The sequence below is a fragment of the Vitis riparia genome, chromosome 11, assembly GCF_004353265.1.
Source record: "Vitis riparia cultivar Riparia Gloire de Montpellier isolate 1030 chromosome 11, EGFV_Vit.rip_1.0, whole genome shotgun sequence".
Lineage (NCBI taxonomy): Eukaryota > Viridiplantae > Streptophyta > Magnoliopsida > Vitales > Vitaceae > Vitis > Vitis riparia.
Genome location: NC_048441.1, coordinates 2,795,160 through 2,812,636, shown reverse-complemented (window position 1 = coordinate 2,812,636; position 17,477 = coordinate 2,795,160). Strand labels below are relative to the sequence as shown.

The 17,477-nt window shown below is 29.6% G+C and overlaps 1 protein-coding gene across 1 annotated transcript; it reads left to right on the top strand.

Annotated features, from left to right (window-relative positions):
• The first annotated feature begins 913 nt into the window (after positions 1-913).
• On the top strand, positions 914-1,323 carry LOC117925365. Its single transcript, XM_034844366.1, has 2 exons — positions 914-1,210; positions 1,276-1,323. The coding sequence occupies exons 1-2, from the start codon at positions 914-916 to the stop codon at positions 1,321-1,323; spliced, it is 345 nt and encodes a 114-aa protein (XP_034700257.1).
• Positions 1,324-17,477: the final 16,154 nt, after the last annotated feature.

The window sequence follows — 17,477 nt, the reverse complement described above, 5'->3', positions numbered from 1 at the left end:
AGAAATATTCCAGTATATATGAAATTAGGGTATTCACCTTGGTTGAGTTTTAACAAGTGGTATCAGAGCCAACTCCTTGATTAATTTTTGAGTTATTATTTTAATATATATATATATGTCAATGGATTAAGATTTATGAAATATTGAGTTGATAAATTTTTTTATTACTATTATTATTATTATTATTATTATTATTATTATTATTTAATAGCATTTTATGATATTAATATTTAAGTTATTGATCTAGCATTTTTAAATAGGCTAATTAAAGTGGAAAATCACCAAAGTGACATCTTTCGTGTAGATTAGTCTGTTCGGGGGTGTTAGATATTTGTGTGTATGTGATTCATGCGGGTATTGACTGGCCCAAAGGAAAGTTAATATTTGGTCAAATTGCATACATACCTGTGGTGATAAATATGTGATGATTATAAAGGTAACTTAATGTGAATAATAAATCAATCCAAAGATAGATTTATTATTTGACATAACTTATCATCAATGTTTGATCACTACAACAAGAGTACCACTTACAGTTAATATTACTGTCCAAAGACTTGACGTTAATGTTGTGCTAGGTATCTTGAAATGTCATAATTTGCTTTTAAATTTAAAGATTATGTGTTTAATTGCTTATTTTATGTGAGCATGATGGTTATTTTGATTCATTTTATTTTGTTCTGGATTCAGCTTTTATATCAACTACTTCTATATCTGCCAACATCAAAATGTCCCTATGTTAAATGGGACTAATTTTAAGGACTGGAAAGAGAATATGATGATTCTCTTAGGCTGCATGGATATAGACTTAGCCTTGAGAATGCCCAAACCCGATGAACTCAATGAGCAAAGTACTCAAGAGGATGAGGTTTATTGGGGTAAGTGGGAAGTTCAATAGGTTAATCTTATGATCATGAAGCGCGGAATTCCAGAAGCTTTCAGGGGTGCGGTAACCGATGAGGTTACTAATGCCAGTGACTTCCTTGCGGAAATTCAGAAACGTTTTGCCAAAAACGATAAGGCTGAAACGAGCACGCTTTTAGCAAGCTTGATTTCAATGAAGTATAAAGGCAAGGGTAATGTTCGGGAGTACATCATGGAGATGTCTCATCTTGCTTCAAAACTTAAGGCTTTGAAACTTGAGTTATCTGATGATTTACTCGTGCATTTGGTTCTCATCTCTCTTCCTGCACAATTTAATCAATTCAAGGTCAGTTATAACTGTCAAAAGGATAAATGGACTCTTAATGAGCTCATTTCATTTGTGTGCAAGAGGAAGAGAGATTGAAGCAAGACAAGACCAAAAGTGCTCATCTTGGCTAGCACTTCCAAGGATAAGGGCAAACGAAAGAATAAGGATAATAAGGTTGCTGCTTCTAATGGCTAGAACAAAAGAAACAGAAAGTTGAGGTAACATGTTTCTTCTGTAATAAGCCTGGACATACTAAGAAGGAATGTACCAAGTATGCTGCTTGGTGTGTTAAGAAAGGTATATAATTCTTACTTTGGTCTGTTCTGAAGTTTAATTTAGCTTCAGTATCTAGAAACACATGGTGGTTAGATTCTGGTGCTACTACTCACATTTGTGTTTCTATGCAGGGTTGCCTGAGTTACCGAAAACCAAGTGATGCTGAAAGATGCATCTATGTCGGAGACGGTCAGTCGGTAGAAGTGGAGGCAATAGGGCACTTTAGATTATTATTGAAATCTGGTTATTTTTTGGATTTAATAGATACTTTCGTTGTACCGTCTTTCAGACGGAATTTAATTTCAGTTTCTGTTTTGGACAAATCAGGTTATTGTTGTTCATTTGGAAACAATAGATTTGCATTATCTATTAATTCAAATGTTGTAGGAACCGGTTTACTTAATGTTTATGATAATCTATATTTGTTGGAAACTGTTCCGTCCTATAATGAAACCTTGCATGTGGAATCACGAGGTACAAAACGTAAATTGAATAAAGATAATTCGGCCTCATTGTGGCACAAACGCCTAGGTCATATCTCTAAATCTAGAGTTGAGCGACTTGTGTCCGATGGGATTTTAGATTCACTTGACTTTTCAGATTTTGATATTTGTGTTGAGTGTATTAAAGGAAAACAGACCAAAACAAAGAAATTAGGTGCAAATAGAGCTACAGACGTCTTAGAATTAATTCATACAGATATCTGTGGACCATACCCTACGGCATCTTGGAATGGTCAACAGTACTTTATAACATTCATAGATGACTATTCAAGATATGGCTACCTATTTCTTATACATGAGAAATCACAATCATTGGACGTGTTCAAAACATTTAAAGCAGAAGTTGAGTTACAACTCAACAAAAGAATAAAGAGCGTCAGATCTGACCGTGGTGGTGAATACTATGGTAGATATGACGGATCAGGTGAACAATGTCCAGGACCATTTGCTAAATACCTAGAGGAATGTGGGATCGTCCCTCAATACACCATGCCAGGATCACCTAGCATGAATGGTGTAGCAGAAAGACGAAACCGAACCCTTAAGGACATGGTAAGGAGTATGATTAGTCATTCTACTTTACCCGAAAAACTCTGGGGTGAAGCACTCAAAACGGCAGCTTATATCCTAAATCGGGTGCCAACTAAAGCGGCTGCTAAAACGCCTTATGAGCTTTGGACGGGTCGAAAGCCCAGTTTAAAGCATTTTCATATTTGGGGATGTCCAGCTGAAGCGAGACCTTATAAGCCTCATGAAAAGAAATTGGACTCTAAAACAGTTAGCAGCTACTTTATTGGCTATGCAGAGCGATCAAGGGGTTTTAAATTTTATGATCCTGCTATTAGGTCAATTTTTGAGACGGGAACTGCAACATTTTTTGAGGATGTTGAGTTTGGGGGGAGAAATCAGGCTAGGAATATTGTCTTTGAGGAGGAAGAGGGATCTACTATTGCTTTTGATAATGTACAGGTTTCACTACCTATCATTGATCAAGAAGTAAATTTGGATCCTCAACCAACAGACAATATTGTTCAACCCTTAATTGCAAATGAGGACATTGCTCCTGAAGAACAAACTCAACAACCTCAAGAAAATATGCCATTAAGGAGATCCACGAGAGAGAGGAGAAATGCAATTTCGGACGATTATATCGTATATCTCCAGGAACATGAGGTAGAAAGTGGAATGATGGAAGATGATCCAATCAACTTCCAGCAAGCCATGAAAAGTTCCAACTCTCAGAAATGGATTGAAGCCATGAATGAAGAGTACAAATCTATGCAAGACAATAAAGTTTGGGAACTTGTCCCATTACCAGTTGGTACGAAGCCCATTGGTTGTAAATGGATATTTAAAACCAAGCGGGATTCAAATGGTAATGTAGAAAGGTATAAAGCACGTCTTGTAGCTAAAGGCTTTACTCAAAAAGAAGGAATTGACTTCAAAGAGACCTTCTCTCCAGTTTCTACGAAGGACTCTTTCAGGATAATCATGGCACTAGTTGCACATTATGATCTTGAGTTACATCAAATGGATGTTAAAACAGCGTTTCTCAATGGTGACATTGATGAAACAATTTATATGGTACAACCAGAAAATTTTGTGTCCGAAGACTCAAAGAATATGGTTTGTAAATTAACTAAATCCATTTATGGGCTCAAGCAAGCTTCTCGTCAGTGGTACTTCAAGTTTCATCAAATTATTGTCTCATATGGTTTTGAGGCAAATCTTATGGATGAATGTGTGTATCACAAATTCAGTGGGAGTAAGTATATTTTCCTGGTTTTATATGTCGATGACATATTGCTAGCCACAAATGATATTAGCATATTGCACGACACCAAGAGATTTTTATCAAAACATTTTGAGATGAAAGATCTTGGTGATGCCTCCTTGTCTTAGGAATCCAGATACACCGAGATCGTTCTAGGGGTATTTTAGGATTGTCACAAAGGACCTATATTGATAAAGTCCTCCAAAGGTATGGCATGCAAAATAGCAAACCAGGTGATACCCCTGTCGCTAAAGGAGACAAATTCAGTCTTAATCAATGCCCTAAAAATAGTTTAGAAAGTCAAGAAATGCAGAAGATTCCTTACGCTTCGGCTGTGGGGAGTCTAATGTATGCTCAGGTATGTACACGTCCGGATATTGCGTACATTGTTGGCATGTTAGGCAGATATCTAAGTAACCCTGGAATGGATCATTGGAGAGCAGCCAAGAGGGTTATGAGATATTTACAGAGAACAAAAGAGTACATGCTTACATATAGGAGATTGGATCAGTTAGAGTTCATTGGGTATTCCGACTCCGACTTTGCTGGATGCCAAGACAGCAGAAGATCCACATCAGGCTATATTTATCTGTTGGCTGGTGGAGCAATTTCATGGAGGTCTGCCAAACAGACACTCGTAACTTCATCCACCATGGAAGCAGAGTTTGTAGCATGTTATGAGGCATCCAATCAAGGAATATGGCTACGAAATTTTGTCACTGGGCTGCGTGTTCTGGATGGTATTGAAAGACCACTGAAGATATTTTGTGACAATAAATCAGCAGTTTTATATTCCAATAACAACAGGAGTTCTACAAAATCAAAATACATTGATATCAAGTTCCTAGTTGTAAAAGAAAAAGTACAGAGTGGACAGATATCCATAGAGCATATTGGAACAAACTCCATGATAGCGGATCCGCTTACAAAGGGATTACCACCCAAGGTCTTTCATGAGCACACTGCTCATATGGGTGTTGTCTCATTTGAGGATATCCAAATTTAGTGGGAGTTTATATTATTCATTGTATATTGCTCTATGTTATGTTTAGACTTTATCTATAAATTTGGATTGTGTTCTGCAGAAATAAAGTATTCATTTTATTGCACTCTGTTAAATTATGCTAAAGATTTGATCTCAATAAAGTTAAGTAGGACCAGTTGGAAATAGGCATGAACAGATCACATTGCATGTAATTTCCATGCTATGCACTCATGATTGATCTATGTCATTTAGCTGTGTAGATATATGTGACCATTGATTGGTCTAGTAACGATTGATGTAACAAAGACCACCTTGATCCTATGTCAGTATAGTTAATGGACGAGATTGTTCGGATATACCCTAAGGACATGATAGCAAATTTTGAGCTCATAAGGTTAAGCACATTTATTTGATTACATATGCATGTGGCCCAGTGGGAGATTGTTAGATTAATTTTTGTAATTAATCTATAATTTGGGCCACACATGTAAATAATTAAAATGTGTGTGCTATCATTTAATTAAGCCTAAATATAGTGATCTAATTAATAATTGATTAATTGGCTTAAGGGTATAATTGTCATGAGATTATTGTGTAGATACCATTAGATAATTATTATTTCTATGAGGGGCAGAAATATAATTGTGATAAAATTAAAACTGCCCTAGCAGTTTATAAATAGGGTTATGGTCCCCATTCTACCACTACGCATTCCAATTTCCGAAAATCCTCTCAGAGAGAAATTGACACAGAATCTAGTGGCCAGAATTGGAAGACCATCTCAAAGGGTTTTCTTCCTATAAGGTTTCTCCTTCAATGGATTCAGGTATGTTTCCGCTATTATTTTTCTACTCATTTTTAATCAGGAGATTCCAGTATATATGAAATTAGGGTATTCATCTTGGTTGAGTTATAACAAGAAATATTCCAGTATATATGAAATTAGGGTATTCACCTTGGTTGAGTTATAACAAGAAATATTCCAGTATATATGAAATTAGGGTATTCACCTTGGTTGAGTTTTAACAATCCTATCTCATTTATAACCAAACATAGGATATGGTATTCACTCTTTTATCTTATCCTATATTATACCCAACAACCCAAACATGGTCTTAGGGTGTACTTGTCACCTTGATGAAATTTGAGTCAATTAATTAAATTTTTGTGAGGAAACTAAAATTTTCATCTAACAATTGGATTAAGCTAAATGTTTTATAAGAACAATATTAGTATGAAGTTAATTGTTTAGTCCATACAAACCTGTTAACTGTTTTTCAACTAGTGGATGAGAATTTTACCAAAAAAAATTGATTTTGGCTAAGTTTATTTGAATCAACATATTTATTTAGACCTAATTAGATTTCTTATTGTGTGTGTTATTTTTCCAAGTGTTTGTGATTTTATCCATCCATGCATTGACAATTCTTTCCACTCAAAACTTCATCAAAAGATTCAATAACTAAGCCAACCGATATATTTGTTCAAAATCAATTAAATCTCTTATTGTGCATGTTATTTGTCCATGTGTTTGCAATTTTATCCATCTATGTATCGATAATTCTTTCCACTCACTCAAAACTTCATCTAAAAATTGTCGATACAAAAATATTTGTTTTAAGTCAATAGTTGAGCCAATCAACATATTTGTATTCAATAACTGAGCCAATCGATATATTTGTTCAAAATCAATTAAATATCTTATTGTGCATGTTATTTGTCCATGTGTTTGCAATTTTATCCTCCATGTATCGATAATTCTTTCCACTCACTCAAAACTTCATCTAAAAATTGTCAATACAAAAATATTTGTTTAAAGTCAATAGTTGAGCCAATCAACATATTTGTTCAAACCCAATTAAATCCCTTATTGTGCATGTTATTTGTCCATGTATTTGCAATTTTATCCATCCAAGCATCGACAATTCTTTCCACTCACTCAGAACTTCATAAAAAAATTTATCGATACAAAAATATTTGTTTGAAATCAATAGTTATTAGGTAGTACTTTATGTGTCCATGTCTTAGAAATTTTGATTAATTTAATTTATAGGGACATAATTGTTAAAAATTATACCTAAGTTTATCCACAAAAGTAAGGGTAGTTTTTGTTACACTTTCAACAAATACCTCCTCAAAGAATTCAAGACTAACAATTTAAAATGAAGGTTAGTAAACCAATTATTTTGTCTAAAATGTTAACCATGGCAAAAAATTTCTATTGAGAAAACATTGCTTTGAAGACCAACAATTGTCCACTCAATTATTAACAATTCTTCATTTACTATGCATTGTAGTCTTTAATTATCAAAAGAGCTGATTTTGGATAAATATAGATGAACTAACATATTTGTCCAAATCAATAGCTAAATCCATTATTGTGTATAACGATAAGATTGGTTAAATCTATCCATTCACATATTAGTTATTCCTTTACTCCATGTCCAATTGCACTCAATTATATACTAAAAAATCTACCATTAAATACTAAAAATCCTATTAAAATTTTTTGGAATATCCTATTATGCAAGTATTAATTTTTTTTTTTTTTCAAAAATCTATACTCATCCCTTTTTAGGTTGGATAAATAATAAATTTTTCTTTATTTTGAAAGAAATACTAAGAGTCTGTTTAGCTATGTGATTAAAAATAGATTTTTGTTTTTACAAAAAAGATTTTTTTTTTTTTTTTTTTATATTTCCAACACCATTTGATTGTTGTTCTCTGAAATAATTTTTAAAAACAAAGTGAAATAGAAACAATTTTTAGAAAACAAGTAGGAGTTGTTTTCACTAGTTTTTAAAAAATAAAAGAAAAATATAAGATCATTTGATCATGTTTTTTTAAACTTGTTTTTAAAAACTTTTTTTAAGTTAAAGAATAAAAAATAGTTTTTAAAAACAAATTTCAGAAAACATGACCAAACGATCCTAATATTTTAGTTCAATTTTTTACACAAGTCTCTCCTTTAGTTCAAAATAGTAATCAAGGACTACCCATTGATAGAAAATGGAATGAAAAAAGAATTTCAATGAGAAGGAAACATAACCAAAGAAATTATAACTAAAGAAAGGAATTAGAATAAGGATAAGAAAATAGAAAAATAATGAAATTAAATGATTTGAATTGTTATTAATGAAGAAGTTAGAAATAAATATGTATGTTAGCTTTAAAAAATTGTATATTTATGATGTTAAAAAATTTATATATATATATGTATGATGTCATAGCAATATTATAGTTTTATTGCGATTAAATCAATAGGTCGACCAAAGACCCGTGATTTAGCAATTAGAATTTCTAATTTAATGCCCCGTCTTAGTTTGAAAACGTTGGTTGCTTATACACTTAAATGGATAATACCTAACTAACCAATGAATAGGTATACAACTGAAGTAATTAAATGATGGGTCAATATCCATAACAAAAAAGTATATAAAGAAAAGCTTCAATCATGCAATGCTTGGTAAAGGTTCCTCTAATATTCCCTTAGATATGTATCTAAGCAAAAGGGCAATTGTTATAGTTATGATTGATGAAATGGAAGGAAATTTTTAGCATTATTCCTCCAAATTTCCAATGCATAATTATGATAAAAAAAAAAAAAAAAGTTGTCCTTGAAATTTTTTAGATATTGCTGTAATAATCCAAGTTTTTCCAATAATTATTGTGATCGCAATTTGCTAGCTATGTGCTATTATTTGACATCAATGCTAACTAGCTTGTTTGGTATGCATCCATCTCTAATCCCAATACTAACATCGGGGTTGTTAGACACATAACTTTTTGTGGTCTTGGGAGCTCCAATGCCCTTAACACATATAAAGATGTTAGTACAATTCATATCGTAAGGTTTCAATTATTCTTAGCAAATGAGGCTATAAAAAAGTTGTTAAATGCTAATTTTTTGTTGCAATATACCATAGAAACTCATTGAAAATGACAGATAAATTAACTATATCACTAATCCCCCCAAAAAATGGGAAAAATGTGCCTATTTTATTTTGCATCCATTGAAATGGTTACTTTAAATCACTCCAAATACCTAATGACATCATCACTTTAAATATCCTAGAGTTAAAATATCAATTAACTATTATCATTTTGAATAAATAATATTCTACTTATCATATTATATTTATGTGAATCATTTAAATTTTGTTTGAGGTAGTTTTGTTCTTTTGGTTGTAGTTAGAAACTGAAATCAAAATCACAATTTTAATATCAGTCTTATACAAGTTTTGTTAATCGTGAAAAAACTTTTTCATAAATTAAAATAAAACTTTTATAAAACCAATATTTTTCAACCTTACCATTTCCCACACTTTTATAATTATTCTCTATTAACAAATTTCAATAATTCCACTTTGAAATTTATTTCTCCATTAAAAAATTTCAATAAGTTAATTTAAAATTATTACTAGATATTTCTATTAACACCTAACTTTTTCCTCATTTAAATTAAAATAATATTTAATGTTTTCTCTTATTTTTATATTCATTCCTATTAATATTTAATGTTTTTTAATATTAAAATTTCACTTATTTTATGCTTATTCCCTTTATTTTCAACTTCTTTATATTTTCTTTATTACTCCACATTTCTTTATCATTCCATATACATAGAGAGAGAGAGAGAGAGAGAGAGAGAGAGAGAGAGAGATTACCTTGTCACTTCTCAACATTTCATCTAGTTTTATTTTATTTTTTACTAACATTTCTATTTATACCAATATTATTGTAAAATAAAATAACCCATATTATGTGGACAACCACATTTTCATCCTTGCAAACAACAAATCCACCACTAAAGTCCATGATTTCTTCTTCTTCTCCCTTTCTTTTTTTTTTTTTTTTTTTTTGTGTTTTTACTTTGCTGTACTTCCAGCATAACTCTTTGCCGATTCATCTTCATGCTGACATCCATTGAAGGTACGGAGGTAGTGGCTGCAACTAGTACTAATGATATCAGCGTTTTCCATTGCTTCAAAACACCCATTCAACGTGTGGAGTAGTTTGGAGTTAATAATTTGCTCAATAGTACTACATCTATTCACATGTTCTGTGGCTGTCATGGATGCTGCCATGCTCTGTCTACTTTTGCATCAAAGTCTTGAGCTACCTACCCACATATGGTTATAGGAGTAGGATTAGGATTAGGATTAGGAATGGAGAAAAGAGAGCTCCTTTCTGTCATAGAATTTGAGTCAATCCCATCCACGTTCATGGGAGTACAATTCAAATATGGTAGCCTTTCCTTGTCTCTTGGTAATCACTGCCAGCCGTATGCTTACGTTTTTGTACGGTTTTTGTCTACCAAGTTAATTATTGGCGAAAGATCTTGCAAGATCATGACTTAGAATCTATTAGAGGATTATATCTGATTAGCATGTGGTCTTATGTACGTGTGAGTGGCTCCACCAATCGAGAAAGGCAATTATTTTCATCTATGCGTCAGCAGCTCTTTCTATACCCATACAATAATTGGATTGTCATTACATAATCTTCTCAAAAAGTTGATTTCATTAGTTGTTGTAATCAATCTTCTATAAAACATATCAACATGGCTAGGTATCCTTCTTGGGTTGAACAAACTTCAAATTGAGAATCAATTTTGACATCATTTTTAATGATTTACTTTTAATTGGGTAGATATTGTTTGATTTAGATTAAAAAAAACTCTTATCAATTTAAAATATTTTTATATGATTAAGAGGTGTCGATATAATATCATAAATAAATTCTCATGGGGAATATCACAAATTGTAAAATCATATTTGTTAAAATTAAGTCAATAATTGGATCTATTCACATATCAATAGCTTTTTCTATTAATCTCATTGTGGGTCCATTTTCATACCAATGGCTCTATCCATTCACTAATTAATGGTTATAATTTATACCTAAACTTAACCAAAATGTAGAGATATCAAATTAGACAATTGACTTTAATCACTGTAGAGTTATTATGCGTTTGATAGTGTTTTAGTGAAGGAGGATTTTTTGGAAGTGTTTTTAGGAAAATTACTAATTGATTGTTTCTCCATAAAACACTAGGAATAATTTTTCAACATTACAATGATTTTTCAAATTTTTGAAAGTATTTTCTAAATTTTGTTAAATACCTGATTTATCTTCAAAACCAGTTTTTAGACTAAAAGCATTTTTTAAAAACTCTACTAAACAAACTTTTAATATTACAAGTAATGTGTTGATGTTTGGTTCAATTTTTGTTTTTAAAACTAAAATTTTAAAATTTATTTTAAAAATCATTTTTGGTAATATCTTTTTAATTTATATTTTTAAAATTTGATAATTTTTTTTAAATAAAGATATAAAAAAACTTGGACTATAAAAGCTATCTGTCCAAAGTTCGGTTCATTCATGTACTATTAGCTTTGTCCATCTATACCTACTACTAAATAAAAGATTTGACTATCCAAAAACCCAACCCTTTAGAAGGTTGGTTTGAGTAAAATCTTCGACCCATTTTCAAGAAGTGTTTCTATAAAAATTCAATTTTCATAAAGGGTACACAAAATCTTATCAAAACAAATACAGAAGTTCTTATCGAGTTTGTAAAGAGTTTTTGACTTTTCAAAAGCTAATCCAAACATGGTCTAACAGTTAATTAAGACAAGATTAGGACATTTAACTCATGACATTTAACTCACCTCATTGGCATATAATTCCCGCAAAATATGGATTTTTTTTTTCTTTTGCAAAAAAAGAGATTATAATTAATTATTAATTCCTTCTCTTCTTTATCCCTTAGTGAGCATAAGCGCATATATAATTTTTTTTTTTATTGTTAATTTGAGTTTTATTTTTGGAGTGGTTTTAAATAAAAAAAAATTAAATTAATAATAACATAATAATTATTTGTCCAGAATCAACAACTTAGTGCATTTATATGCTGTATATAGTTTTATCCTTCCTTTTATACTAGCAGTTCATTGATAGCATTATCTATCCATAAATTAATGACAATTAAAAAAGTTGGTTTGGATATATAATATGAAGAAAATAATTTGTTCAAATTTAATAGCTCAATTTATCTACATACTAATAGTTACATTCTACGTGCTATCTTTTATGTTCCCTTTCTACCATAAGTTGTTAAGTTGCTCTTAAGTTTATAATTAATTAATATTAATTATTAATTCCTTTTTTTCTTTCAAATCAATTAATATTAATATATGTTTTTCCCTATCCATTAGTGAGGATAGGAGCGTATATAAATTTTCTAATAAAATTATTTTTAAAATTAAGTCCCATCGTCTTTTTGTTTTGTTTTTATTTTATTTTTTTAATTTTATAGCCAAATTTTAAAATTGAAGGTATTAAATATCTTTTAATAGCCAAATTTCATTTAAGTTAGAAAGTTAATACTCATCGTTTAATTATATCTCATTATTTTTTACTAGACAAACAACAAATATACCCATTTTATCAATTTCAAAATATTACTAAAAATCACTAAAAGATTTTTTTTTTTTGGTCCTTTGTCATTATATAATTAACAAATGTATTTTTGCCTTTTATTTTATAAAGACTCAAAATTAGAACTATTAAACATAAAATCTATAAAAATTATGACCATAATTAAAGAAAAAAGATTGAAAAAAAGAAGTCTACATAAACCATACCTCTAACATTCTAGCATTTTTAAGCTTTTAATAGGGTAGGTAGCTTCAAATAGTACTATTGAATGTGGTAGTTGTCAATGTCCCAACATTTAACATGAGGAAGTCCATTTCAACTCCCATCAATAACAACGAACGTGACTAAAGACATGGTTCCTCTTGAGCATGAAAGTCCAAGCTAGCTACGGTTATAGAATAAAGAATGAAAGGAAAAAAGTTACAATCTAATAAAGTTATTTCATCCATATTTATCAAGTGCATTTAAATTTGGTTACTTATTTGTTTTGAAGTCACTACTAACTATTTATGTATAGGTTTGGAGATAATTGTCATTGTTGGAATTTTCATGTGTGGACTTACATAATTAATATAATAATATCATAAATTAATATTAATTTAATTTGTGCATTATGATCTATAATGGGGTTGGACATACTGTTGCTTAATTTCTATGAGCTCACCCAAATTCACTTGACTGACCCATTAAGTCAAGTGATCCAATCTGTGAATGTGTGATATACAATATATATATATAAGGAAAAAAGGCAGGGTGACTATCCCATTCTATTTTGTTTCTCTTTGGGACTGAGAAGAGAGTGTATGAACAAACTCTTTAGAACACATTCTTTTGGGTGTTGAAAGGGAAGAGCCAATTAAACCCGGGACTTCTCTCTTTCATGAATTGAGGGCATCTTTGAACATTAGACGAACACATGAATGACTTTCTATGGAATCAATCAAGGTCAGGATTTCTTGATTCACAATTTATTTTACTGTATGCTTTAATGTCTTTCATGAGATCCTGGTTATGGTTTAAATTTTTCAACAGTCATCCCAAATGGGTAAGAGCTGAAAATAGTCAATCGATCCATACCTCTAATATTCTACAAGTAAATGAATCCACGTTATGCGCATTTAGCATATGTTCCTCCATAGAAAATTTTGAAATCTTCTATAAGTAAGTGGCTATGGTCTCATGGGCGGCATAAACTATCAAGATTATCAATTATTAATTGAAATATTTTATTTTTAGACAACATCAATAGTAGGGACCTAGTACTTGTATTTAAGTTACTAACTAAGTACATATATGAGCCGGTGACCTTGTCTATCTGTAAATCAATGGAATTTTCAAAAGATCGATTTTGGTAAGCTCTGACCCAAATAGAGCCAATATCTTAGCTTATGTATATAATAATAGTTTTGTTAATGTGGTAGATGCTCTATCCAATAATATATTAATGATGATCTCAAATGTTAGTTTTGACAAATATTTATCACTAGAGAGATAATATTTTCTTTTAAGTCAATAATCTTATTTTTGATAATCTTATTTTTCATAATCATGAGTCTTATTTGATTGGGATATTTTTATTTTTTATAAAATGTCTTTACATCAAATATATTATTAATGGAAGACAAAATAAGTTTCTTAACTTGAAAAACTAAATCTAATTGAAGGTAGAGCAAGGTAATAAGGATTTGTTCATTCCATTCTATAAAGTTTGAATGATTCAATTCTAGTATATTAGATAAATGTGCCGATAATGAACCATGCGTTAGTATTAAATGCTCATTAATATTGTTCATGCTATGAGTTAATAATATTAACTATATCCTAGAATGAAACATAATTCATCACAAGATTTTGGTTAGTAAATATTAAATCATTATGATCCCTCCTTTGGGTCTGGCTCATATTATTATATTAGTCTATTAAGTGAGTGAGGTTATTCACTCATAAATAAACAAATTAATTAATATTATCCATGACCTTTTGGTGTATGTCCCACATTAACAAAGTTACTTTAATTAATTATTATGTTTTATTTTGTTTGTAAAGCAATAATCATCCTTTGGGTTAATTGTTGCTTTACTACAAAAAATACAATCATATTTTACATCCATGAAAATCTCTAGTTTGACCATTTTGGTGACTAACAAGTTAACATATATTAGCCAAATATATGTAAAACTAATTTTATATATAACTTCAGACTATATAGGTTTAGGCTACAAAAATATAAAAAATACTTGGATATAACTTTAGGCTATGAAAGTAGGTTTACAAATAGCTTTTAGTTATTAAAAATTACAAAAAAACTTCTTTCAATGAGAATTTGCAAAAAAATGACACATAATTTCAGGCTTTGATAATATGCAAAAATAACTTGTTCATAACTTTAGGTTATAAAATTCAAAATTCATTTATTTATAACTTTAGGTTATGATTTATGTAAATTCATTCATTCATAATTTTATGTCTGATATATGGACATTCATTTATTCATAACTTATAGGTTATGCGAATGTGATATTATCATATATAGCTTTAGGGTTAATTTCATTCACCTTTCCTGATATTTGAGCTAAATATATTTAACAACCATTAGTTTGAAATGTCATCAAACACCACTCCACACTCTTTCATTTGTCATTTTCACTCACCTCCATTTGATTTAAAATAAAAGAGGTGTTTGATGAAATTTCAAACTCATGATGACTAAGTATATTTTTACTTATAATTTTATCATTACTTTAGGATTTGAGAGTATGATTTCTCCATAGCTTCAAGGTTTGAACAATTTTTTATGCAAATAATTGAAATGAAGATATGATCAAAACCAAGAAAGAGAAGCATAAAGAATTCTTAACTATGGCCTTAATATCAAATGTTAGAAATTTCATGATAACGAATACCAAACAACAATTAAAACTTTTAAAAAAGGGCATACCTTGATCCATAATACTAAACTTTTGAAAGTAGAAGATATGAAAATAATTGCTTTTGAAGCCATAAATTTCACTCTCTTATTCTCATTTTTATGTGGTCCTTGGTGATGGATAATGGACCATGCTAAGAAAAATAAGCGTGAATGCAAAGACATACAAAGTATTGCACAATTAAATTAAATACTTACACTTTTATATATTTTTCATTATTAATTTAGATTTAAACACATGAGAGACACTACATGAGTTTGTTTTGATGAGTTAGATTTTAAATGGATTGTTCCATTATGTGTAAATAAACATAATTTTATCGAATCAAATTTATATTATATTTTTAGGGAGAATTGTTACATTAAGTAGGAATAGATATAAATTTATAAAATTAATTTAAATGTTACATTTTTTTTACAACAATTTATTTATTTATTGAAACTAGATATATTGCACTTGATACAACCAATGGTTCTAACTCCTTAATAATCTGTAATATCTCATTTGCTAGTATAAATATATAAATTGAATAGTGATAGAAAAATTTTGAACTTTTTTTTTTTGGAAAAATTGTTTCTTTTTTTCTATAAAATTAATGAGAAAAATTTTGAAAATTGTAAAAAAAAAATTCCATAAGTTGGATGTCGGGAAGTAGAATAATTAACTGATTATTAGAATAATTAACTAATTATTAGAATAATTTAACAAGTTTAAATTTTCAAAGTTTAGCATATATAATTCAAATGAGTTTGAATTTTATAAATATTTTTTAACCATAAATTTAATTTTATAATAAAGAATTTTTATTTTGAAAAATAAATAATATAAAAAATAAAAAATTGATAAAAAAAAAAACAAATTTATGATATATAAGATATGCATATCTTACATTTTAGTATAGGATTAAGATATCATATATAGAAGGAATATAAAAAAGATGGTGAATAATATATCTTATTACTTATCTTATTATGTTTGGTTGAATATAGAATATGACAAGTAATGAGATAACTTATCCTTGTTAGATTAATTTTTGTAATTAATCTATAATTTGGGCCACACATGTAAATAATTAAAATGTGTGTGCTATCATTTAATTAAGCCTAAATATAGTGATCTAATTAATAATTGATTAATTGGCTTAAGGGTATAATTGTCATGAGATTATTGTGTAGATACCATTAGATAATTATTATTTCTATGAGGGGCAGAAATATAATTGTGATAAAATTAAAACTGCCCTAGCAGTTTATAAATAGGGTTATGGTCCCCATTCTACCACTACGCATTCCAATTTCCGAAAATCCTCTCAGAGAGAAATTGACACAGAATCTAGTGGCCAGAATTGGAAGACCATCTCAAAGGGTTTTCTTCCTATAAGGTTTCTCCTTCGATGGATTCAGGTATGTTTCCGCTATTATTTTTCTACTCATTTTTAATCAGGAGATTCCAGTATATATGAAATTAGGGTATTCATCTTGGTTGAGTTATAACAAGAAATATTCCAGTATATATGAAATTAGGGTATTCACCTTGGTTGAGTTTTAACAAGTGGTATCAGAGCCAACTCCTTGATTAATTTTTGAGTTATTATTTTAATATATATATATATGTCAATGGATTAAGATTTATGAAATATTGAGTTGATAAATTTTTTTTATTACTATTATTATTATTATTATTATTATTATTATTATTATTTAATAGCATTTTATGATATTAATATTTAAGTTATTGATCTAGCATTTTTAAATAGGCTAATTAAAGTGGAAAATCACCAAAGTGACATCTTTCGTGTAGATTAGTCTGTTCGGGGTGTTAGATATTTGTGTGTATGTGATTCATGCGGGTATTGACTGGCCCAAAGGAAAGTTAATATTTGGTCAAATTGCATACATACCTGTGGTGATAAATATGTGATGATTATAAAGGTAACTTAATGTGAATAATAAATCAATCCAAAGATAGATTTATTATTTGACATAACTTATCATCAATGTTTGATCACTACAACAAGAGTACCACTTACAGTTAATATTACTGTCCAAAGACTTGACGTTAATGTTGTGCTAGGTATCTTGAAATGTCATAATTTGCTTTTAAATTTAAAGATTATGTGTTTAATTGCTTATTTTATGTGAGCATGATGGTTTATTTGATTCATTTTATTTTGTTCTGGATTCAGCTTTTATATCAACTACTTCTATATCTGCCAACATCAAAAATGTCCCTATGTTAAATGGGACTAATTTTAAGGACTGGAAAGAGAATATGATGATTCTCTTAGGCTGCATGGATATAGACTTAGCCTTGAGAATGCCCAAACCCGATGAACTCAATGAGCAAAGTACTCAAGAGGATGAGGTTTATTGGGGTA

What these genes read in the sequence shown, in the direction of transcription:
- LOC117925365 (XM_034844366.1), top strand. Translation starts at nt 914, where the DNA reads ATGAAGCGCGGAATTCCAGAAGCTTTCAGGGGTGCGGTAACCGATGAG. An exon ending in CACAATTTAATCAATTCAAG is followed by an intron (nt 1,211 to 1,275) that starts GTCAGTTATAAC and finishes TGTGTGCAAGAG; the next exon opens with GAAGAGAGATTGAAGCAAGA.